At 39.0% G+C, this 26,463-nt stretch overlaps 1 protein-coding gene across 5 annotated transcripts in view; it reads left to right on the top strand.

The window, feature by feature from the left end:
• nup214 (nucleoporin 214) overlaps positions 1-26,463 on the top strand; it is a 108,095-nt gene that overhangs the window by 53,641 nt on the left and 27,991 nt on the right. For 3 of the 5 annotated variants that reach the window (XR_009516490.1, XM_059994097.1, XM_059994099.1), the window contains 9 exons: positions 415-462; positions 4,679-4,787; positions 6,704-6,779; positions 7,888-7,981; positions 9,073-9,163; positions 11,115-11,176; positions 11,412-13,505; positions 23,065-23,132; positions 24,797-24,932. Coding sequence is in view for 4 of the 5 variants with exons in the window: in XM_059994097.1 (XP_059850080.1) it covers positions 415-462; positions 4,679-4,787; positions 6,704-6,779; positions 7,888-7,981; positions 9,073-9,163; positions 11,115-11,176; positions 11,412-13,505; positions 23,065-23,132; positions 24,797-24,932 (2,778 nt within the window). In the remaining variant the exon portion in view is untranslated. The remainder of the gene's footprint in view (positions 1-414; positions 463-4,678; positions 4,788-6,703; positions 6,780-7,887; positions 7,982-9,072; positions 9,164-11,114; positions 11,177-11,411; positions 13,506-23,064; positions 23,133-24,796; positions 24,933-26,463) is intronic. The other 2 variants (XM_059994098.1, XM_059994096.1) reach the window with 1 other exon arrangement.

Genomic DNA, 26,463 nt, shown 5'->3' with positions numbered 1-26,463 from the left:
ATTTTTCTTTTTCTTTTTTCTCTTTTTGCTTGCTTTTTGCGTAGTTTTATTTCATGGGCCTATATGAAACTACAAAAATGGTTGCAGTGCCGTGACTTCCGGTTTCTCCTTGAACTCACTTCCTTCTTCCGGATTCATGAGTTCACTTTTTTTTTAAACTTATGTGTTAACTGTAATAAATATTGTCAATATGGATAGGCTTATTAATTTTGTTTCTTGGAATACTAATGGTTTAAATCATCCGATCAAACGGAAAAAAATATTCAAAGTATTCCAAAGAATGAATGCCAATGTTATTTTTGTGCAGGAGACTCATGTAAGGAAGGTGGATAGTCAATGTTTTTTTAGGTTTTGGAAGGGCCAACAGTATCACTCAAATTTGCAAGCCAAAGTAAGGTGTTTCTATTTTTATAGACTCATCAACTTCTTTTATACATCATGAAACAATTTCAGATCCACAAGGTAGATTTTTGCTTATTACTGGTCTACTTTTTAATCAAAAAGTTGTTTTCGTTAATGTTTATGCTCCAAATACTGATTGTCCTGAATTTTTTAAATGCTTATTTACATCCTTTCCTAATCTGAATCAATATAGACTGATAATGGGTGGGGATTTTAATTGTTGTTTAAACTCTGTGATGGATAGATCCAAGCCCACCCAAACTCTTCCGAATAAATCGGCTTCTCTTATTAATTCTTTTATGATTGATTCAGCTATTTGTGAAATTTGGCGTTTTCTACACCCTAATGATAAAGAGTTTTCATACTTTTCCCATGTCTATCATAATTACTCAAGAATTGATTACTTTTTCATTGATCACCATTTACTCACAGATGTTACTGATTGTAAATATGACTGTATTACCATATCTGATCACGCACCTCTGAAGTTACCTATTAAAATAACGGATTCATATACCAATGCTAAATTTTGGAGGTTTAATCCTATTTTATTGCAGGATTTAGAGTAGACTTTGTTAACTTTATTAAGCAACAAATTGATTTGTTTTTCTCAACAAATTCTACAGCAGAGATCTCTAGTGGAATTTTGTGGGATACTTTTAAAGCATATATTCGTGGACAGATTATTTCATACTCTGCTGGAGTTAGGAAACAAACTAATTCTAAAATATTAACATTAGTTGATAAAATCAAAGCAATTGATAAGATTTATTCAATGACCCCTAGCAAAGAACTTTATAAAGAAAGAGTGGGACTTCAAATGGAACATAGTTTATTATTATCCTCTTCGATTGAAAGTCAGTTAATTAAATCAAAAACCCAATTCTATATGTATGGAGATAAGTCGGGTAAATTACTGGCTAACCAATTGAAAAATTTTTCGGATAAACGACAGATTAATAGGATTCATAAACAAGATGGTACTTTGACGATCGACCACAAAGAGATAAATAGAGCCTTTCAAGATTTTTATAACTCCTTATATCAATCAGAATTCACTAAGGACTCTTCTATAATAAATGAATTTTTAAGGAAATTGAATATTCCAAAAGTAACTGTTGAGGATAACGTAATTTTAGATACACCTATTACGGAGTCTGAAATAGAAAAGGCTATTTTTTCAATGAATTCTGGTAAAACTTCTGGTCCAGATGGTTTTCCCGTAGAATTTTTAAAATCTTTTTCTTCTATACTTTCTCCTTGGCTTTGTAAAATTTTTAAAGATGCATTAAGTATAGGTAAATTACCACAATCTTTTTATGAAGCTTCTATTTCTTTAATTCTTAAAAAAGATAAAGACCCTACTGAATGTGCATCCTATCGGCCTATATCCTTGTTAAATACGGATTTTAAGATTTTCAGTAAAATTTTGGCTATTAGATTAGAAAATATATTACCTCGAATTATTTCTGAAGATCAGACTGGATTTATTAAAAATCACTATTCATCTTTTAACATTAGAAAATTAATTAATATTATTTATACTTCTTCATCTAAAATACCAGAATGTGTTATTTCTTTAGATGCTGAAAAAGCATTTGATAGAGTTGAATGGCCATATTTATTTACTACAATGCAACAATTTAATTTTAGTTCAAAATTTATATCATGGATTAAATTAATATACTATAAACCTTTTGCTTCGGTTTTTACCAATAATCAAAGATCTCCTTTTTTTCAGCTATTTCGTGGTACAAGGCAAGGTTGCCCTTTAAGTCCTTTACTATTTGACATCGCTTTAGAACTGTTGGCTATAGCTATTCGTGAATCACCTAATATTCTGGGTATTACCCGTGGGGAGAGGACGTATAAAGTATCATTATATGCTGATGATTTGTTATTATGTATATCTGACCCTGAAAGATCTATCCCTGCTATTTCGTCTTTGCTTGCTCAATTTAGTAATTTTTCTGGTTATAAATTGAATTTTAACAAGAGTGAACTATTTCCATTAAATATGCAAGTTCCAATTTATAAACATTTACCATATAAAATTGTTACAGATTATTTTACTTACCTAGGTATTAAAATTACTGAAAAACATAAAGATTTATTTAAGGTTAACTTTTTACCTTTAATTGATCAAATTAAGCAACTTGCTATTAGGTGGTCTCCATTATCTTTGTCATTGGTTGGTAGAGTTAATGCTATTAAGATGATGATACTACCTAAATTCTTATATTTATTTCAAGCACTACCAATTTTTATTCCTAAAGCTTTTTTTGATACTGTTGACTCTAAAATATCTTCTTACTTGTGGCAGAACAAAAATCCTAGATTGGGCAAAAAATATTTACAGAAGCCTAAGAAGGAGGGCGGCTTGGCTTTACCAAACTTAAGATTTTACTATTGGGCAGTTAATATTACGGTATTTAATATTCTGGACACAAGAATTGACTATAGCTACTTGCCCACAATGGGTAAATTTGGAATGTAAATCTGTGCAAGATTTTTCACTGATTTCAATCTTAGGATCTTCACTTCCTTTCTTTTTATTCAAATTGAATAAGCAGATAACTAATCCTATAGTCAGATATACATTACGAACTTGGTTTCAATTTCGTAAATTTTTTGGTTTGAATAAATTTATTTTATCATGTCCTATAATATCTAATTATTTTTTTCGGCCTTCATCTATGGATCAAGCTTTTCCTTTATGGAAAACAAAAGGTATAACATGTTTTCGTGATCTGTTTCTGGATGATAACATTATGTCCTTTGAACAGCTATCTAATAAATATAATTTACCTAAAACCCATTTTTTTAGATATTTGCAAGTTAGAAATTTTTTGTATAATGAGTTAGTCTTTTTCGAAAGAATGTCCATTGGACATTACAGAAAGAATTTTAGCTCTTAATCCTTATCAAAAGGGTTTAGTAGCCATTGTTTATAAGATGATCATGAATTTACAGTCAGATGTATCAGAAAAAATTAAGAAGGAATGGCAAGAAGAGTTGCATTGTCCTATATCTACTGAGCAATGGGAAAAAAATTTTATTATTGGTAAATTCGTCCTCTATTTGTGCTAAACATGCCCTAGTACAATTTAAGTTTGTACATAGAGCTCATATGTCTAAGGATAAACTGGCTCGATTTTATTCTCATCTTAATTCAACCTGTGATAGATGTCATTCTGATGTTGCTTCATTGACTCATATGTTCTGGTCTTGTCCTTGTTTACAAAATTATTGGAAAGATATTTTCAGTATTATTTCAAGAGTTTTAAATAATAATTTCCAACCGCATCCTCTTACTGCAATTTTCGGTTTACCAATGACGGATAATAACTGTTTATCCGCTTCATCTCAATGAATGATTGCATTTGTTACATTAATGGCTAGAAGATCTATTTTATTGAATTGGAAAGAAATTAATCCTCCAACTGTATTTCAGTGGTTTTCTCGAACTATTTTTTGTTTGAGTTTAGAAAAAATTAGAAGTGTGGTTTTTGATCCTTCAGTTAAATTTGAAGAAACTTGGAGACCTTTTATTTAACATTTTCACATGAGTTGAATTGTCTTTTCCTAAACCTTACTTATATTATCCTTAATTATTTGGATGGAGGTTCGGAGTTATTGGCACTACTGTATATGTACTTAATATTATTCAATGGCCCATGTTGGTTAGTGTTTTTTTTCTTTTTCTTTTTTTTCTCTTTTTACTTCTTTGTTCATTAATGTTCTGAGTTTGAGAGGTTATATATTTTTATTATTATACATCTGAAAGTCTATTTAAACTATTAATTATGTACTCTCAAACACTTTGTATTCATGTTTCATTTATGTTTGTTTAAAACTAATAAAAAGATTTAAAAAGAAAAAGAAAGAAAACTGATCATGTGTAAGAGATCAGCATTAGAGGAATGCACTGCTGTTGAGGTGAAGGGGGTTTGAGGGATGAAGAATAATTGAGTCTTTTCAAGTATTTGGAAGGAAATAAAGCATAGTTTTTAAAATGAAGTTGTTGCATGACCAGAAGCCCATATGGAATACTATGCAGTTCAAGCTGACTATATCAGATGTGTACGACATCTTGCATATAAGACAGACATGAAATTCCATGTTGTGCAATTGGAAGATGGTCAGGTTATGGTAATATAGCTTCAGCATGTGTGATCACATTCTTCATTATTAGATTTCAGATGTACAATATTAGCAACTGCAGATTAATACTTTAATGATTATTTACTTTGATTTGTACTCCTTTTAAATTTAGTTCCAAGTGCTTCCCTCACAGAAATGGCAGCGAAGAATGCTTCTCAGTTAATGAATGCACAAATGCTGAAAGAAACAAACCAAACTCCGAGCCTGTCAACTATCATCAGGTAAACAGCAGCATTTCTAAATTGAGATAAATAGATGGCAATGCAAATTAATATTATGGCTCAGACAGAATTCACTCTTTTTCAATTTACAAATTCAATAATTGCCATTTCCATTAATTAAAGTAACTTTACATTCTTTTTCCTCTTTCACCATTGTTCCCCAGAAATATCCTCCATTTTGAAAAATTCAATGTTTGTACTTTTGGAGGAAAAGTGGTCCAAATTTCCCCAAACCCTCATGATGTTACCTAAACAGTGTAGCTCTAATCTTGTGTATTTTTATTCTGAATGGAAGAAATTCTTCCTTTCTAAATATGTTTACAAATTTTTTTATTATCATTTTAAAGCTTTCAGTGTGACCACTTTCTTAATAATCATTGTTTTAGGGAATGCAAGTCTAATCCAAATCATCGAGTAATCATTTTAATCCTGCTATCACTATCTGAACCTGCAATGCTCCCTCTCCAAGGCCTGTGTGTTCTGTTGAGCTGGGATTCCCAGTACTATTGAATATTACAATACAGGGACCAAAGTACAAATATGTAGGGCAGCATGGTGATGTAATAGTTAGTACAATGCTTTACAATATAGGCAACAAGGGTTCAATTACTGTTGCTGCCCGTAAGGAGTTTGTGCATCCTCCCCTTGACTGCATGGGTTTCCTCCAGATACTCCCATTTCCTCCCACAGTCCGAAGACGTTCCAGCTGGTAGGTTAATTGGTCATTATAAATTGTCCCGTCATTAGGCTAGAAATAAATCGGGATTGCTGCGTGGCTCGACTTGAACGGCTGTAAGGGCCTGTTCTGTACTGTTCCTCAATAAGTAAAATAAATAAATAGCCTTTCTTGTTACAGTGGTTCCTTGGACTTTTAAATCTTGTTTCTGTTTTTTCTCAGCATACCTTTTTAATCACCTCAGTTCACTTTTTTCCTGTGGTTTAGAGTTTTTGAGTCACACATCATATATTGAGGTGCCTCAAACCGCCATACCCTTCATTACCTTCATCAACACCATTTTCAAGCATTTGGTCCTTGGCATCCTATGCATTGGTAATTTAAGTGTTTGTCTAGATAGTTAAATGTTGTAAGAATATCCCTCTGTCATCCACTTTGGCAAGTTCCAAATTCCATCTGTGCTCTGGGTGAAACTTCTTAGCCCTTACAGAAGGTGGGGGTCCTCTAATCTTAGTTAAACCCTGTCATGACATAAGGGTTTCTGACTATACCCACTATTTTTACTTTTTTTGCTTCTCATTGCCATTACCATTGAACTATGTCCAGATTCTGTAACCCTCCCAAAACTATTACCAGTTTTTCCTTGATAATCTTACTCATTTCCCAAGCTTTGAGATACTAGCTCTAATGTATCACTTTGCAGAAAAACTGCTTGATAAAGCTCTTGCAATGCACTTTTATGCCTTTTTTTAGATTAAGGATATTGATACTATTTGACATGGGTGAATGATGATCTGAGGGGTGTGCTGAAATTCTACAATCGGACTTGGATTTCTAATCTGTTGAGTTTATTGAGAGTCACAACAGATGCCTGATTAATTTTCAGTTTTCAGATATTTTAGTTGATTGAAATATGAGCATATCTATTTCTAAAAAAGGATCTAGTGCTTTTCTGGTGTGTATGATAAATAAACTCTTCTCGGGCTTCCACGGATCCCTGATGAAGACTGAGTTTGTCATTGAAGCATCAGGTAAAATCAATCGTTTGAAGCCTGAGAAGAGTTTATTCACATCTGTTTCTCTTTAGAAACTGTTCTGATTTTCTTAAACATAGATAAGAATATTTGAGATGTCTTCAGTAGTGAGTAAGATAGAAGTGATCTAATGTTCAGTATTTGTACGTTCAGAGACATTTTCAGTGCAGTATTTTGTTAATCAATTCTGTTTGTTCTCTCCTCAGTGCATCTACACCAGTCTCAAACGCAGATGTTATTCATCAGGACTTGACGAAAGTGCCCTCAGACCAGATCAAACCAGTAAAGCTACCATTTATTAGTTTCTTTAAAAATCTGTTTCTTGTACAGAGTTTTTTAACTGCTATCAAGTTGCTGTACAGTATTGGTTTGGGGGTGGGAAATTTTTGATGGTGGCCATCCAGCAGTAGGGGAGCTCATTTGGCATTTGCGTGTGGTCACTTGAAATAGAACATATGTTCTCTTGAAATTTCCTTGACTTTCAAGGACGGTAATTAAGGAAGTTGTCAATGAAAAATGCAGAAAGGTGCACCAGGAACACTAGTGTACCTAAAAACAAGGTCACTGACAGCTACAGCACAGAGCTGTATGTGTGCTAAACAGCAAATGCTGCTTGCTGTAGTTAGGGCTCTGTACTCCAGCCATATTTAGTAGCCAATTGGACAGCTAGTAGTAAAAATAATGGTAAATACTTTATTGGTCCTAAGTGGGAAATTATTGGAAAATTAAATTAGGAGAGAAAGACTACACCCAACCTATTAGTGATGCTGAGGCTCGTTATATGGGTGCTGAAGAAGCAATTCACTATAACCGGGATGTGTGATCAAATGTTCATAGCAGTGGATGTAACTCGTCCTATGATATTGGAAATGAGTTTGAAAATTGGCCACACAAGCCTCTCAAAGATCTAGTGGGATGGTCCAGTAGAATGAAGATAACCAATAGCAAAGGTTGGGAAATACCTTTCATCCCACAATATTGTCTGGCAATTCCACATGTAACTGCTGCAGTTTTCCACAAGTTTCAAATAAGTGATCACTAAGGAACAGGACGAATACTATGAAACTAACATTTTTTCATTAATTTGTATGTCTTGTTTCTCAATTTTAATACAATTTGAATGATCTTAATTGTTGAATTTAAATAATTTGTATTTGAGTATCTGAGTTTCAGAGACACGCATAATTTTTAATGTTTGACAGTCAACTAAGCCAGAGTTTTGTTTAGTGCTCATTTTTTCATTGGTGAGGCTTCTGTCTCTTCCTTTTCATCATCTGTTGACATTTATGTGCACAAGATGCATTGGACCTCATCACCGAGAATCAGACAGGCACTTCAGAGAAGGTTGGTGCTTCACTTTCTAAGTTGGAATTTGCACTCAAATTTGCAGGTATCTTCAATGGTGCCCCCTGAAACTGGATTAACTCTGTCAGAATCCTCATCAACATCATCTGTAAAAGGTTTTACCTTCGCTGCTCCCACAGGTAAGGAGAATGAGGTTTTTTTGAGGGTCTGTTGTCATTTGCTTCCAGGGAAAATTATTTATAGTAATCAGGGTGAAGTGGGAAGTGAAGTTTTTGTGCTGAAACAAAATAGAAGCTGAAACAATTGGCAAAGTGGTAACATCAAAGTTCTTTAGGATGTGATTATACTTCCTGAGAGTTCTTAAGTCCTGGGAACTGCACAGATAAAAAGTAAAGTGTTCTTCTTTGAGCTTATGTTGGGCAGCCTTGGAACACTGTAAAAGGTGGAAGACAGATGGAAGTGTGATGGAAAATTGAAGTGACAGTACCAGAAGCACAGACTTCTACAGACTGAACATGTGTGTTCTGCAAAATAGTCAGCCACTCTGCATTTGGCTTCTCTGGTGCAGAAGAGACCATACTGAAAGCAATGCAGGCAATTGGACAAAGTGTAAGTGAATTGCTGCTTCAGCTGGAAGGATCTTTTCTGTAACTCGGAATGGAAGAATTAAAAGGGCAGGTGTTGCATGGAAGTGTGTAATAAGAAACAGGATGACCAGCTAGATGGATAGAGAGTCACTGGAATGCTGAAAGAAGATGGGTTTTTTGGATTTGATTTATTGTCACGTGTTCCAAGTGCAGTAAAAAACTTGTTTTGCATTCTGTTTTTTACCAACCAGTCTCAACTCTAAAAACCAGATTTCCTTAATTATTTACAAAATATCTGTGTAATTACCACCTTTAAATTTTTTGTTTTATTCCTGCACAAAGGATGAATGAACCAGGCACTCCTATCATATTCAGAAGGGCACCTGTATGCACCTTTCGCCTATGAGATTAAACCTGGAAGCTGAAAACTGGAAATTTTCTCAGTTGCATTCTTATTGCTAGTGTAAATGCAATGGACAAATAGTTTTTTGTGCCTTAAAATTCTGTTTCTGAGATGTGCCACAGATATCTAGATAATGGGTGCTTCTTTATAATCCAATGTACTGCTGATTCACTGGTTCTTCATATCCAACATACAAAATGAAGATGGTATCTTCTTCAGGTTGCCAATCCCCTGTATTTGGTAAAGTCAGCCACTAAGAAGTAATTTGTCCTTTTTACAGGGGGTCAAGTGCAAAATCTATTGAAATTTGAAAATGTCATTTCTGGAACCCCTGCTCCTCAAAAAATCTCCTCGTTTCCAGGAGCCTCTTCGTAAGTAACTTTTATGTTTGAAGAATATTTACAGAACTTGGAATTGTACATGAAAGGTTTGATAAAATTGAAAGCAAAAGTGGGCTAATCAGTTTTTCTTTTGCTTATCAAAGGTCATGTTTGCCTTTTAATTGTAATTAAATAGGTTGCTTGGTTGTGTAGTGATTAGTGTAATGTTGCAGTGTCAGTGCCAGGTTCATTTCCTCGCCACTGTCTGTAAGGAATTACTACATTCTCCCCTGACTGTAGGTTTCCTCCAGGTGCTCCAGTTTTCTCCCACATTCCAAATATGTACATGTTAGTAGGTTAATTGTTCACGTGGGGGTAATTGGGCCAGTTGGACTGGAAGGGCCTGCTATCGTGCTGTTTCTCCAAATAAAAATATTTTTTCTAAATTTTTTTCTAAAGTGTTGCTTCCTCAGAAATTTTTCATGGTTCTGATACCACTTGAAGCTGAATTCAAATATAATTTCAGACTACTTGTATCATATAGGAATTTGGAGAAACAAGAAACTAACTTTTATTGCTGATGCTTTGCAATAGTTCGACTAAACTAAAAATGTTTTGTTGATGATTTTTGTTTGTACTTAGTGTCTGAGGCTTTTTGCTTAAGTGTCCAACAATGATCAACCAGCATTAATAGATTCCAATTGCCCTGATGCCGTTTCTCCATTACCACAGTGTCTTGATGAAACCTTTCACCATGCTCATCACTAACTGCCAGGATTTGCGGGAAGAAGTCTAAATGGGAAGGCAGAAAATGAGTCTTTAGTGACATGTTGCACTTCACGGTTTTGTATTCTAGAAGCATATTGTAAGCATATTACCAGCTGCACGTAGTTTAGTGTTGTAGTTACCAAGAAGAAAATCAGCAACATCCTTGAATGCCTTCCATGCAGTTTTCTCCTGTCCCACTAGAAGTTCTACAGATTGCCTGTTATTGATGACCTGTTTGACCAACAAAAATGCCTTTCTTAATCTTGGCATCAGTTATTCAGGGAAACATCTGTCTCAACTATCACAGCCCTTCACCTTACTTGTTCATCACTTTCCCTTTTTTTTAAATGCTCCAATTTTATATGAAGAGGAGGCAATAATATCTTTGTTAGGTGTGCAAGTGGCTTATGTGCCACATTTTTCTGCCCTAGAAGCAACTGCTTACGGAGTGGCCAATCCATGTTAATGTAATGATATTTTTTTAGCATGGCTATCCCATTTGCATTTCTAGTAGCAGTGTTACTACTTTCAGATCACTACAGATATTTCAGTTGTAGTTGCTGTATTGTATATGTTCTAACAAGACTTCCAAATTTCAGTGGTTTTCATTGTACTGCACAGCCGATTGATATTGATGGTGGACATTGCCATTGTGTAGCAGCACAGTTTTCAAGCTAAGCACTGAAGTATCAATAAAAAGACGCTATTGTTGTGAGTCATGTTGGCACCCCAAAGCTTACTGAGGCATGCCTGGACTAGATAGACTTTTCAGCTTACTTTGTGGGCAACATTTTAGCTGAATTGAATTAAGAATTGAAACAACAAATATGGACAATTCCAAAAAATAGTGCGTGATAGGGAAATTTCATGGTGATTTTCATGTTCACCAGTATAAAATCCATAAGACACACCAAACAGTATCCTAGAAGCAGAAGCAAAATCTTTATTGTCCAGTGTAATTTGTGAAGGTGCTGATTACCCCATTAATTGCATGACTGATGTGGTTTCTTTGTGTATGTGCCATGTGGTAGCTGCGGTAATTTCTCTTCTGGCCATACTGGTACATCTCATGTATCTTATGAGGTGTCATTGGTGAGGCCCACTCTCACTGAATTAAGTAACACCAGTGGAAATCTCAATCTCTGATATGATGATACAGATCTCTTTCTGAAAAGTATCTGTTGAATATATTCCCGATTCGGAAACATTCTCTAATGTTATTTTTCTTTTACAGTGGGTTTTGTTTTGCAAATCCAAGTACCACCTCCTTAAATGCTTTGAATGGCATCACGCTGGGTAAGTCTTGGGCTATCAGTATTATTTTAGCTGTTTCTCAGGAGGCTTATTATAGTGAAGATTTCCTGAAAACATAACTGTTTCTCTGAATTGTAAGTCCCTCAACACTAAGTTTTCTTGGAACTATTTTATTCCTTGTATATTTCCATAGGAAGGAAAACTTTAATTAATAAAAAATTGAAAACGTTCCCAGTTTCTATCAATTCATTGTCTCTAAACCTTTTCTGTTCTGTAGGGACACCTGGAAGTACCAAAGAAACTCTTCCCACCAGCTTTGGAGTAACTAAGCCTGCCTTTGGATCAAATGCTGATATCCCCTTTTCCTTTGGGACCGCAAAGACCATCCCCAGCTCCACTTCTGCACTTGAGCCCTCTTTATCTGAGTCCACTACTTCTGGCAGTAGTGTTTGCATATGTTCAGATCAGGCGTCAGAGAGCCAGTTTACAAGTGGAACACCCACTGAGCCTGCCACTCTCGGTACAACAAGCCAAGCAGAGGCGCAGCCGTCAAGAGCCGAACTCCATCCTTCCAAGTCTGGGACTCGATCTTCCACAGCAGAGTTTCAAGCACCTAAAGTCCAGCAGCCTCAGCAACCATTACCCAAGCTTGAAGTGACACAGCAGCAGCAGCTGTTGCCGCCCAGGTCTGAGGGAGAGCAGCAGCAGCCACTGGCCAAGCCTGAGCCAGTACTGCAGCAACTGCCACCACTCAAGCCTGAAACATCACTCCAGCAGCAGCAACAGCCGACGCCCAAGCCAGAGCCAGCACCGCCGCAGCAGCCGCCCCCCAAGCCCGAGGTGGTGGAGCAACAGCCGACGCCCAAGCCAGAGCCAGCACTGCAGCAGCAGCCACCCCCCAAGCCCGAGGTGCAGCTCCAGCAACAGCTGCCATCCAAGTCTGAGGTGGCACAGCAGCCACAGTTGCCCAAGCCTGAAAGCATCTTCTTTCAGGGCAGCACTGGAGGAGTCACAATCGGCAGCTTCTCTGGTCTAGTGGTCAATCAGACGGACGATGCCACCAAATTGGATAAATCTGCACAGGGGAGTTTCAGCTTTGCACAAACGCCTAGAACATCAGTGGCACCTCCAGCTACCTTGCCTTTTGGGAGTGCCTTTCCACTGGCAAAATTAGATTCCACAGAAGCAACAACAGCTGTATCTGTTGACAACAAACAGTCTGGACCATTATTTTCCAATGTTCCTACAACCAATTCTGAATCTTCCAGTTTATGTGGTGGTTTGTCATCAGCATCTAGTAAGTCCAGTTCCATTTTTAAGCCTAACAGTTCTGTGCAGAGTCCTGCTTCTGTTACTGCAGCAGCTACTGTCCAAGGTTCGGCCTTCACAGGATCATTATGCTCTTTGGCTTCCGAAACTGCAATAGTTTCTGAAGCTTCAAAGCTTCCTACTTCCGAAGAGAAGAAAGAAATTGGCAGTGGGAGCCTCTCTGTTTCAAGTTCCTCTGAAAAATCAGCTTTGGAGCTAAAGAGTGTTCCACCAGCTTCAGCAGGTGCACCAAATAACACAGGAATTACAAGTGCACCACCTAGTCTTGTTTCACCAGCTGTTACTGTGACTAGTTCCTCTGCCGTTCCATCTTCAGCCTTGCTAAGTGCTCCAACCGAAGTAGCTGTTACAACAGAATCCAGCCAGACTTCAGCAGCATCTGTTGCATCATCCATTGTTTATCCTCAGTCCACTGCTGCCATTGTGTCAGGGAGCAGTGGTACCCCTGCCAGCACCAGTGCTACCTTACCACAACAGCTTGGGACTTCCTCCCAGCCCAGCTTGGCATCGCTCTTGGTGTCCCCACATGTCAGCTCCAGCGCACCCGTGTCTGGGTTCAACCAAACTGAAAGTAAGGATGTATCCTCGGGACTAATGCTCAGTCAACAAAATTCATCATCCTCTCTAAATGCTGTACAAGCCTCATCAAGCAAATCTGATCCCACCAACTCCCCTTTTACAGGCAGTACCTCAGCCGTCAATTTTGGAAAACCAGCCTTTGGCCAGACTAATACTATGGGCTTTGGTCAACCTGCCAGTACCTCCAGTGCTGGGTTCAGCTTTACACAACCAACATTTGGATCACCATCAGTCTTTGGTCAGCCTACTTCTGCTGCATCATCTGTGCCATCTGCCAGTCCCTTCAGTGGGCCGTCCAGTGCCAATGCATTTTCATTTGGCACCCCATCTTCCAATAGCGGGGTAATGTTTGGGCAATCAAGTGCTCCTGTGTTTGGACAAAGCACCAATTATGGTCAAGCACCTAGTTTTGGATCCAACACGTCAGCAAGTCTTGTATCTGGATTTAACTTCCAGCCTTCAGGTAAAAGAGATTTGATTTAATATCCGTGTAATCATCTTTGTAAAATCGAGAGACATTTAGTCAGTAGGCAGGGTCTTTTTCCTAGCACCAATGTCAAATACTGGAGGACATAGGTTTACAATGGGGTGGGGAGGTGGTGTTCAAAGGAAGGTGTGAGGCAAGAGTTTTACACATGCTGGGGGAGGTTGTAGAAATATTCGAGAGAAATTTAAACAGGCATATGAACAGGGCAATGTGGACCAAGTTCAGGCAAGTGGGATTAATTAGTCTAGCAGTATGTTCAGCATGATCTTGGGTTGAAGGGCGTTTTCCTGTGAAACACTTTTATGTTTAACAATAATTGTTTTTTTTTCTTAGAACTAATAAATTATTGCATTTATATATTCTATCATTCATAACCACACAAGGGTCAATGAAAGTATGCGGTTTGCTCTTCCCTGATTTACCCAAAAGAAAAGTTGCCTAGGCCGCAGGTCAGTTTTCCAAACAGTTTGAAACACTTCTGACAGCTTGAGCGTTAATAAATCTTGAAATGAGATGGATGAATGAATTTAAGATGCAGATCAGCCATGAGCTGATTGAACAATGACCAAGCTTAAGGTAATTTGGCCATCTATTGTTCCCATCTCTTCAGAATGTTTTGTAACAAGGAAAAGCCTTGACTTTATATATTGCATGTTTCTAAGAGTGAGATTCCCATTTGTCTCATGTAATAAAAGTATCATTGACTCTTCTGAGTGGCAGTTGTCTGAAGCTTAGGTGCAATCAAAGAGGCTATAATCACACTGTTGGAACAGATAGAGTAGATTATCCATAGTGCAGTGGTAATGGAGGAAGAGAAGTTTTGGGTGAGTCAAGTGTCAACTTAGAGCATTGTTTTCTTTTTATTTTGTTTTGACAATCCAGTCAAAATTTGAGCCTTGTTGCTACGGAGAAGATTTAATTGTGTCTGAAAGCATGTAGATGAGGCTTCAACAATTATGAACTAGCTTTTGCTCTGCTCTTAAGGCCAAAACAATCGTGGAACAGTAGCGGTAGCACAATGCTTTACAATGCAGGTAGCACGGGTTCAATTCCCGCTGCTGCCTGTGAGAAGTTTGTAGGTTCTCCCTGTCACCACGTGGGATTCCTCCAGGTAGGTTTCCTCCCACAGTCCAAAGACATACTGTTTAATCAGTCATTGTATGTTGTCCCATGATTAGGCTCAGGTTAAATTGGGGGTTGCTGGGCAGTGCAGCTCGACGGGCCAGAAATGCCTATATTCGGTGCTGTATCTCAATAAATGAATACAGTAGGAGTAGAATTAGGTCACTTGGACCATCAAGTCTGCTCTGCCATTCCATCTTGGCTGATTTATTATCCCTTTTAATCTCATTCTCCTGCCTTTGTGTATCCTTTTAACCAAGCATTAACCAAGAATCTATCAGCCTCCAGTTTAAATATACTTAGTAGCCGGCAATGAATGTCACAGATTCACCATCCTCTGACTAAAGAAATTCCTCTTCATCTCTGTTCTAAGTGGATGTCCCTCTATTCTGAGGCTGTGCCCACTGATCATAGACTCACCCACTATTGGAAACATCCTCTCCATCTAGGGCTTTCAGTGTTCGATCAGAATCAATTCTTCTAAACTTCAGCTAGTACAGATCTAGAGCCATCAAATGCTCCTCAGTATGTTAACCGTTTCATTCCTGGAATCATTCCCTGAGCCTCCTTCAGATCCTCTCCAAACCCAGCACATCCTTTCTTAGATAAGGGGCTCAAGCTGTTGACAATACTCCAACTGTGATCTAATCAATTCCTTTTAAAATCTCAATATTACTTCCTTGCTCTTGTATTCTAGTCGTCTCAAAACAAATACTAGCATTGCATTTGCCTTCCTTACCATTGACTTAACCTGCAAGTTAATCTTTATGGAATCCTGCACCCAAGTCCTTTTGTTACCTCTATTTTTTTTTAAATAATATCCTCATTTAGAAAATAGTCTACATAAGACAATTCTGGCAGTGAGTTCAGAAGCCTAATGGCCTGACGGAAGAAGACCATTCTTGTCTTTGTGTTTTGGAGTCTCCTACCTGCTGCTAGAAAGTCAAAGACGATTCTGGCTGGATGGGTGGGATGCTTGATAATACTAAGGGCCCTGCATATGCAGTGCTGCTGTTAAATGTCCCTGATGGATGGTAGGGAGACCTCTGTGATCCTCACAGGTGTTCTCACGGTCCTTTGTAGGGACTTCTGGTTCGATGTTCTCCTGTTCCCATACCAGTTGGAGATGCAGTTTGTTAGGATGCTCTCAATGGTGCTCCTGTAAAAATTCAGTTGAGATGGAGGGGAGAGGGGAGCCTCACTTACTTCAATCCCCTCAGGAAGTGGAGGCACTACTGTGCCTTTTTATTCAAGGAGGTGATATTGAGGGACTATGTGAGGTCAGCAGTGATGTGAACTCCCATGAGCTTGGTGCACTTAACTCTGTCTGCGGAGGAGCCATGTATCCGCAGAGGGGGATGGTTCATCTGCACCTTCCTAAAGTCATTTCCTTGGTCTTCTCCACATTCAGACTTTGTTGTTCTCGCGCCAGAGTCCACCAGCTGACTTGATGGAATTGTTTGAACAAACAGTAGAGGATCATTGAGAGCACTGTATGCTTGCAAGCTTTTTGACATGCCTGAATGGAAGGCTGACCAAGAAAAGCACAAAAGCCTACAGGGTCCTGGCAGATCGGATCTGAAGTTCGCTTTGTGGTAGGAAGCAAGGGGGCAATTGATATTTGTGCTTGTGTTCAGAACATTGTTACTGATTTCGCAGAACTTGCTTGAATGGTACAGACAAACAAAGGAGTCCTGAAACTATATGACCCCTTTCCCTTAATACATATGAATGTTGTGGGCTTAAGTATAGGGATCATGGAACAAAGTTTGTATGTGATATAAAAACTGACATGTGGTTGACAGTGAGGATGCAAATTTAGGACTACAGGAAAATACAGATGGTCAGGTCCTGCATGTGGTGATTTGTTGCAAAGTGGAGGATCTGCTCAATAAACGGAATGGTGTGGACTTTGGAACTTTGAAGGTTGCATCCGTAAAGGAGCAGTACAGGCCAGTTTAGTGATTTAAAAGGGCATCAAGTATGTTTCCCTTTATTAGCTGAGACATCGAATATAAGAAAGAGGTGAACTAAGCATTTGTTAGTTAGACCATTATTGGAATACTGCCCAAGTTCAGGTCACATTGCTGTTAGATTGCACTGGAGAGGGTACGCAGGTGATTGATTAATGAAGCTCAAAGAACGAGCAGGTATCCAAATTGAATATCGTTTCAATGTTTCAGATCTGTGTCTCTTCATCAGAACTGCTGAAGAGTCTCTGAACTGAAAAATTAACTTTATTTCTCTTTCCACCAATGCAGCCAGAACTGAATATTTCTAGCATTGTCTGTTCTAAATTATGAGGGGTAAATGGAGAGTATATGGGATAGACCTATTTCACTAAGGTTAGAGATTGAAAGCTTGGTGGCATAGGTTGTGGAAGGGTTATTAGGAAGGTGAATATTTTTCCCCAAAAAGGCAGCAGGAATTTAGAATTTGGAGCGAATGGTAGGGGCAGAAAATCTCATTAGATAAAGAAAAGTGTATTAGGGTATGTACTGTACTTCAAGGGTAACAACCTGTGAAGCAATAGTCAAAGGTTTGAAAGATGGTATTAGGTTAGGTGGCGCCTTTCAATTGGTATGTACCAAGGTGTGCTGAACAGCTTCCTTTATTGTGAGTATTTTGATTCTGTAATGCTGACCTTGCATTGGAGGACCAGTTATTGATGAAGCAGCTTAAAATTTGTAGAGTTAAGGACACGGACCTGAGGAGCATCTGCAGCAGTTCAGATTCCTTAAAACAAGCACAGTCATCTTTCTCTGTAAATTCTGCAGATGCTGAAAATCCAGAGTGACACACACAAAATGCTGGAGGAATTCGGCAGGTCAAGCAGCATCTATGGATAAATAAACAGCTGACATTTTGGGCCCAGGCCCTTCATCAGGATAGGACAACCTCCTTTGTGTTAATTCCAGAATTGGGGTATTTCTCCTCAATTAGTTTGATTGTGTAGGCACATACCTGGATAACTTCCTACTTTGCAAATGATACTGCTTTTTTTTTCCATAAAGAGAGGTGAAATAAAATTAATTGACTAAAGACTTAAATTCTGTAATGGCAAAGGGATGAGAAAGGGGCCAAGGTCTATCATATTCTTGCCACTTAAGACTGAAGATGGTTACATATTCCTCAAGCTTGTTTTTGGCTTTCATTTGCTGGTCACTGCATATTGTCTGGGGGCATGTTCATGGGCATTAAGCATTTGATTATGGTGGTATTTAGTTAGGTAATAAAGTGGTAAATGATTACTAAGTGATTGTGCTTCAGGAATTAAACAAAATAGGGTAAGTACTCAGCAATGGTGAGAGAAATAGTTACTTTTTCAGGTACATAAAACACTTTCATATAAAGCTGCATCAAATTCATATAATATAAGATTGATAAGTGGTTTCATTTCATTTCTCACATTGTCTTAATTCTTTTGTTAATGAAATTTTTCAGTGAGTTCAGTTATAAAAGTGTGTTTTCAGAGTATAATAAAATAGAAGCGAGAGTAATAGTAATGAGTAATGCTGACCTCCAACCAGAAGCGTTGATGTTTCCTGTCCTCCCACAGATGCTGCTTGACCCACCGAGTTCCTCCAACAGGTTGTTTGTTGAAAGATGTTGCTCAATATGAGGACAATTTCAGCCAGGCACATTAAAATGTTGTTGGAGGGAATTAGTTGGACCCCTGTTCAAGGAAGAAGCTGAAAGCTTTTCGATCCTCCTGATATGGGATGGCACTGGAAGAGATTGTATGTCCATTGGAAGATGAACCGGTTGGGATCATGAAACTAGAAACTGTCAAAGAAGTGGCAATATAAATGAGTAGGTACTGGATCACAGAGATAAACGAAGGTTGAGGTAGGAAGGAGAGTTTTGTAGGGCAAGTGCAGGTTGAAACAAGGGCTCTGTCTGGATAGTTCTGCCTGTGTGTTTTGGGCAGAAAGTAGAAATGGGCTGTAGCATGAGAAGATTGGAAAACTGTGTAGATTAGGGAAAATGAGGTCTGTGACTGTATAAAACACAATGGTCTGATGTTTGTTGGTGGAGTGCAGGATCAAGGTTTCAAGAGAGAGGGGGTTGATGTAAAGTAACACCCTTTGAATGAGGTGATAATTAATGTCTGTTTATTAGCATTTCTCCTTTAGAAAAGGAATAAACTAATGGAGCCTCATGCCCTTTTAGTTATAAATTATTAAGCACTGAAAACAGCACATTTTAAAATCCTACCTTTCTATCATTTGTCTTTTGTCTTAGTGAGTTTATTGTAGTATGCACACTTCCATGTATGCACAGAAAGTGCAGCGTCCTCACAGGCACCTAAGCACCAGTCACAAGAAAAATATAAATTAAACATAAATTATAAACAATTTTTGAAAGAAAAAATGCAATTAGAAGAAAAATCGTTTATTTTAGTGTAATCTAAGAGATCATTGTGTTGCTAAACTCTAGTTATTAGGGCTTTTCTCCATCTGGTATTTTATTTATTTCTTTCTGTGCTATCTTTTTCAATTAATTTATCTACTCTGATTCATTCTAAGGTCTCCTAAGTGCTTTAGATTATTTCACAATCTCTAAATATTTTTTTGTTAGGTGATAGGCAGATGTCATGAATGGCAAAGAACTACACATACTGGAAATAAAATAAAGGGAACACTCAGTATTATCTGTAGAGAATTATATACGTCTCCACTCAGTAGAGAGAAGGCTGCTTCTAGAGGTGAAGTTGCCCATTTTTCTATGCTATACCATGCCTGACAGGTTGGATTTCCAGCAAGTTAAGGTGATGACTATTTTTTTTATTTGTAGAGCTGTACCAACAGGTACAACTTCCAGAGCGGTTTATTACGATATTTATATAGCAAAGAAGTGCAGGTGAAGTGACAACTCTGTCCAGGGACATGTCTGAACTAGGCCAAGTTCTGTCACTTTACCCCAGCTGAATGCTGTGTACAGGTACCTAAAATGTAAATGGATATTTGGGGCTTGATGTAAGTTTGATTTGAAGGCCATCTCTACAAATTGCCATAAAGTAATAGATTGTTAAAATGGACTATTAGCTTTGATTTTAACCTAGACTTTGAAACTTGTTAACTGCCAATGCTGAGATGTTCCAAAGATGGGAGATGAGAGCAGTGAGCTAGCTGTCCAGCAACACATTCTATGACACCAATCTGAGAATCAGTACTTCTTTGCTTTAGTGAATAAGCTCTGCATGGATTGAAGCAGTTCAGATACACGATACATCCATCTAGAGACATTAGTCTTAATTTTATGACGTCAGTTGGGGAATTTAAATGTACTACATTTAAATCTGGGACTTTTTTTAAAGCAGCTTATATCATCGGTAACATGAACTATAAAAGTACTAAACTGTCATTAAATCCATCTGGTTTACTAATATCCTTCAGGGAATGTAGCTTGTATCTTTACTGGCTCTAGCTTTTTCGTGACACCAGACCCATCTCAATGTAACTGCCCCGTAAAACTGCTGAGTAAAGCCTGTGTCCAGCTGGAGATGAGCAGGCCTGTCATGTGTATGTCACTTGAACAAATAAGTAAAAAATAATTAAACTGCTGGATGTCGTTGGACTGCAGAACTTTGATCTGAAATGTTAGTTTCAGATAGTTCAGCAATATCGAGAGTAGGGTAGCATGGTAGTGTAGTGGTTAGTGCTTCATTTACAGTACCCACAATTACTAATCAGAGTTCAGTTCCCACCATTGCTTTTAAAGAGTTTGTATGTTCCCCATTTGGCTGCATGGGTTTCCTCTGGGTGCTCTGCATTCTTCCCACATTCCTAAAACATAACTATTGGGGTTTGTGTGTTGTGGGCATTTCATGTCCTCACTGGAAGTGGGGGGGGGGGGGGGGTGAACACATGCAGACTGCCCAGCTCAATCCTCACTGATTAAAAACGCACTTTATTGGAGGTACTTGTGACAAATAAAGCTGATGTAGAAGATCTTTCTGTCACTCTTCAGCATACAGTGGAAGTATTTATAGTGTTCTCAATTTACGTTGATTGATAATGTTCTTGGTATGCCACTCCACACCGCTCACTGAATCAAAACCTGAGGAGCATGCTGAGTCATGAATCCCACTCTTGTGGAATACAGTTCTGCAGCTGAATGCCCAAGTTTGAACTGCTTTTTCTATATCTGCCTTAATTGATGTGATTCTGCACTGATAGATTGTGAAGGAGATCCACCTACTACGTACTTGCCTCAGATCTAGCCTGGCAGGATAGTCGGTAATGCTGCTGCCTAGCCACTGTTGCGATGTATTGTTCTCCCCTTTCAGTACATTCTGTGCTCTTGCTGTTCTCTGTGCAGCTTCTAAATGGTCCTCAGTAACGATGTGTATCCTGGGGGAGAGCAATGGGTAGTACTAATTAATTTGTCCAAGTGTAATGAACTAACACAGTGGTGATATGACTGGGCTTTGTGACACAATAACAGTAGCCACATTTAGCAACATTGACCAGTCTCGGATATCTTCATGTCCTTTGGTGATACTTATGCATTCTTCAGAATGTGTTAACCGAAAAACTATTGCAGTAAGGCATGGAGGGCAAGTATCATTCAGAAGATGAGGACCATTTCAGGCAATATTCTTAAGTTTTTTTTTTGCAGAACTTGTCTGACCAAAATTTGTACCCCTGAATTTCTCAGTTCCATTCCATTTCAAAGATACATTAGGTTATTCTCACAGTCTGCTATTTTGTATGTTTAGTTTGTATTTCTGACTAGAAGTATTGAACTGATTACAGAAAGGCTAATTGTGCCTAATACTTCTGTCCTATCTCTTTCTTTAAGTTTTAACTATTTAGAGCATTTGGTGATCTTGGATGCAATAATTGATACTAGACTTTATTCCACCCTGCAGAAAATTCAAATGTTCTGCGTTATTAAAAAGGATTTCTCACACTCAGTGCATTACAATACACACTAAAAATTGGTGGAACTCATCAGGTTAGACAGCATAAACAGTTGACATTTTAGGCTGAGACCCTTCATCAGGATGTCTTAGCCTGAAACGTTGACTGTTTTTTCTCTCCATAGATGCTGCCTGACCTGCTGAGTTCCTATGACCATCATTACAATTGCTAAATAAGACCCAGTATTTTGTGTCCAGTTGGTACATTCTTTCCTCCTGCATGCCTTGGCTTTGAGGATGGCACCAGGAATTGAAAGGGTTTCATTTATGTTGAAATGCTGGAGAAACTGAGATTGCACTTCAAGCGAAGTAATGGAATGATTTAACAGGGCAGCATGGTAGTGTAATGGTAAGTGTAACGCTTTACAGTGCCGGTGTTTGGGGTTTAATTCCCATTGATGTCTGTAAGGGGCTTGTTTATTCTCCCTATGAGTGTGTGGGTTTCCTCCATCTGCTTCTGTTTGTTTGTTTATTTAGCGATACAGCACAGATAGGCCCTTCTGACCCCTCCGTTTACTCTGCCCCAGCGACCCCCGACAACCTCAATTACAGGTTTCCCCCGCTATCCGAAGGCAGAGCTTTCCTATGAAACAGTTTGTAAGCTGGAATGTCGTAAAGTGAAGAAGCAATTACCATTTATTAATATGGGAAAAACTTGAGAGCGTTCCCAGACCCAAAAAATAACCTACAAGATCATGCCAAGTAACACATAAACCTAAAATAACAGTAACATATAGTAAAAGCAGGAATGATATGATAAATACACAGCCTATATAAAGTAGAAATAACGTATGTACAGTGTAGTTTCACTTACCGGAATCGGGAAGACAGCAAGCACACGTGTGAATAGTGGACACAGGCAAGTTCAATGTGGGGACAGTGTCCTTACTTCGTTGACCACGATTGAAACGCTTAAAAAATTACGTCCAGTTTTACGTTAAGCGTAACACCCTTAGCTGTAACAGCATCAGGCTAGTCACGTTCCAAAGACAAATGGGTTAGTGTTAGTAAGTTGCAGCCATGCTGTGTCGGTACCGGAAGTATGGCGAGACTTGATTACTGCCCCCAGCGCATCCTCGAACTGTGTTCATCGTTGATGCAAATGATGCACTTCACTGTATGATTTAATAAAGCTAATGGAAGTATAGGACATATTTTCCCAGAGTGAGGTGTATGTAGACAGAGGACAGCAATTTAAAATAATTGCCAAAGGAGAGAAAAGCTGACGGGGAGAAACTTCTTTCTGATGTGGAACCTAATGTGTAATTGTCTGTATGTTTCCAAAGGGAGTACTTCATAAGGGAAAGATGCACAACCTTTTAAAAGGAATGGCACAGTAAATAATCTTATTTGTTTTAAGCTTCAATTTTTTTTGTTTCTAAGCAAGTTTTAGACAGTCTTATCCAATTGCAATGAAACTCCTAGCTATATTGTCTTTGTGAATCGAATTGCATGTCTGAGATACAGTATTCTTGTCATTTTCAGGTTTCGCTGGTTCTTCGACAGGCAGTGTGTTTGGTCAGTCTACAAACACCAGCAGCGCATTTGGTCAGGTAACGTTCTGTAAACTTTGAAACACAACCACATTGAATTCCGTTGTAAGCCGAGCCAGAAAGTGATCTACTCTTTCATAGACTCATATAATCACAGGGTTGCTGAGCAGAAAATAATAGATGCTGGGAATATTCAGCAAGTCAGACAGCAGCTTTTGGAGAGAGAACTGGGGTTAACATTAGAGACTTGGTCTCATTCCTGTACTCATTGTTAAGATGTGACTATTATTATTCCCCAGAGATTGATTCTGATGTCTCATCTTATAATGCTTTTATGGCTTAGATGTAGAAATAGAGTAAACTGTAAACACGAGATAGTCTGTAGATGCTGGAAATCCAAAGCAACACATGCAAAATGATGGAGGAATTCAGCAGGTCAGGCAGCATCTATGGAAACGAACAAACAGTAGACCCTTCTTCAAGACTGAGTAAACTGTGTTCATTCTGAGAATTGTACTTCAGGATGTGTATATATGAACTTGTAAAGGTGCAGTGCTGACTAGAATTACAGTGAACAACTGAAATGATAATACTGATCATGGTTGAAGGTTAAATTTCTGACTTCGACTCCCAAGTATATCTATTGTTAACTGAAGCATAATAATTATGTGGCTTTTTGTGTCAATTAGATTTGAATTGTATTTATTTCACGTGGACACCTCCTTACTGATGTTCCATTTCTCTCTTATTTGCTGTGCAGGTGTATGCAAAAGGAAGATGCTGATTTAGTATCTGTAGTATCCACTGTACAACAAACAAGAGAAAATCTGCAGATGCTGGAAATCCAAGCAACTGACACAAAATGCTGGAGGAACTCAGCAGGCCAGGCAGCATCAATGGAAGAGTACAGTCAACATTTCGAGCAGCTTTTTTTCTCGAGTCCTGCCTAAGGGTCTCAGCCCAAAATTCAACTTTACTCTTTTTCTATAGATGCTGCCTGGCCTGCTGAGTTCCTCCAGCATCTCATATCTAATGTGCAACAACTCGTTTAAAACTGTATCCTGACATGACTTTTTGTGACCATTAACCTACACTGGAGAAACTTAGCTGATTATTTTCACAGTCTCTTGTGTCTCCAGTCCCCACATTGGGTTGTAGCCTAGCAATAACTATATATTAAAATTCTCACCCTTGCTTGCATGCCCCTCTTGGTCTTTGCTTTCCCTTTCCTAGATTTCCTTTAGCCTTCTAGAATCCAAGTTCCCTGATTGCAAGTACGTGGCATGTCTCTGATTTCTATGTTCAGGTCCGGCAGCTGCATTTTCACTGTCATTGCTCTTTTCTCTGAACTGCCCTTCCCAATTCTCTCACCCATTTAGCTTTTTTCCCTCCAACATGTCCTTAACCTATTGTTCATTTGTACTTCTGTTGCTTTGTGGCTTAGTATGAACTTTCATCTGTCAATACTTCGCCTTAGCACCTTTTGGACAATTGGTACCTTTTAGGTGCTATATAAATTTTCTTTGTCCAGACGAAGGGTCTTGACCCAAAATGTCAGCTGCCCAATTTTCCTCCACAGAAGCTCACTGACCTGCTGAGTTCCTCCAGTTTTGCTCAAGATTCCAACATCTGCAGTCTCTTGTGTTTCAATAAGTTTTGCTGCTAGCTTAGTTTGTCAATAAGTTAATGCATAGCTGAATTGTCACTATTCCCTGATTCTACAGAGTGCCAAGGGAACAGTTTTTGGCTCTTCAGCTGCTCCATCTGGCTTCTTCAGTGGGTTGGGGGGAAAGCCAAGCCAAGATGCAGTCACTAAAAATCCATTTGGACAGATAAATTTTGGAACCGCTGACTCTTCAAGTAAGTTTAATTTTTGTTTGTGGGTTTTCTGGTTAATATGCTTAAGAACTTAATAGTCTATATTATTTGCATTTTTCAGCTTAATTAAGTCAGCAAAAATGGATTCCATTTCACATCTGAATATAGATAGGTAGTGAGACTAGAGTGGATGGATGTTTTATTTTATGTTAATAGTGTCATTTTAATTTATTGTAGCGGTGTGCTACACGCAGCTCTGCAATAACAACACGGTGAGCTGCAGTTACAAAAGAGGTTTATTCAAACTTCGCAGCCTCGCTTTAAAGCCTTTGTTACGTACCCCGTAACTAGGTCACTTACCAGCAAAGATAGAGAGGTCTGTTGAAGTCTGATGGTACTATTTTTGAAAGTCTTTATTTATAAAGGGGCACAAAAATAAGATTAATACAAACATTCAGATAATATACGTCATCACTACTCAATCTAAAAGCGCGGGTCTAATAATAACCATCAATAAGAAACAGCTCGATCGTTTGTCTAGTGGGTAATATATTGTCCGATGGAAATATAAAAGTCACTCAGTTCCTGCAGGCTTCAGCCTTTGGGGACCACTGGGTTTTCACTTGTTGGAGAGAGAGAGATTTGTGAGAAAAGAAACTTGCCCGGGTCTTTTATGAAGTAAATCCGTTGAATCGGGGAAGTTGGTTCCCCATGGTTAGTTCAAGAACATCGGTTCTGTGGTACCCGCCACTGGCTCCCAAGCAAGGGGAACCAAACGCACGTGGCTTCCTTCCAATGGCTTCCCACTACTACGGGATCGTTAGCTTTTCTTCTGGTGCGTCTGAAGGGGTTGTTCCCCCAGACCTTCTTTTATACCTCACGGGGTCTCAGATGTCAATCAGGTTGGGGTGATGCAAACTCTCTCTCAACCAGCCCACTTTGCCCGAGGGTTTGCACGTAACATAGTCCCCAATCCACAAACGTGGTCTCCAGGAGACAATGGTCAATGTCGCGTTATTTTGCATCCGGTGGGGAACGAGGCATCCGGCACGTCTCTCTCCCATTTCCTGGGTCTACTGACCCCCCCACCCCCCAACACTAGTGCTCTTGCGATTCTCACAAAGGAGGGGGCTGCAGGCATAACACCTTCCTGATCCCGCCCTCCCCGGGCGAGAAGGCTTTTCCCCTTGCTGATGAAGCAGGCTTGGCACCCTCTTTGGGACCTGCCTCGATGCCGGCGCACGCTGCTTTGTGAGCCGGTTCGAGTGCGCTGGGAAGTGGGTCAACACATAACACCCCCCCCCCCCGCCCCCCCCCCCCCAGAACCAGCGATACAACCCCCAATGTCCATAGTCTGGGTCGGACTCTGTTTGAGAGGTCTGCTTCTGCGCCACAGGTGCCTGAATCTCGACCGGCTGTGCCAAGTCCACATGGGCCGGTTTGAGTCGGTCCACCGTGAAAACCTCCTCTTTCCCCCCAATGTCCAGCACAAATGTGGACCCGTTGTTTCTGATCACCGTAAATGGCCCCTCGTAGGGCTGCTGTAGCGGTGCCCGATGTCCACCCCGTCGTA

This window comes from Hypanus sabinus, chromosome 18 (genome assembly GCF_030144855.1).
Source record: "Hypanus sabinus isolate sHypSab1 chromosome 18, sHypSab1.hap1, whole genome shotgun sequence".
NCBI lineage: Eukaryota > Metazoa > Chordata > Chondrichthyes > Myliobatiformes > Dasyatidae > Hypanus > Hypanus sabinus.
The sequence above is the reverse complement of the archived record's forward strand: the minus strand, read 5'-3'. Positions and strand labels throughout refer to the sequence as shown.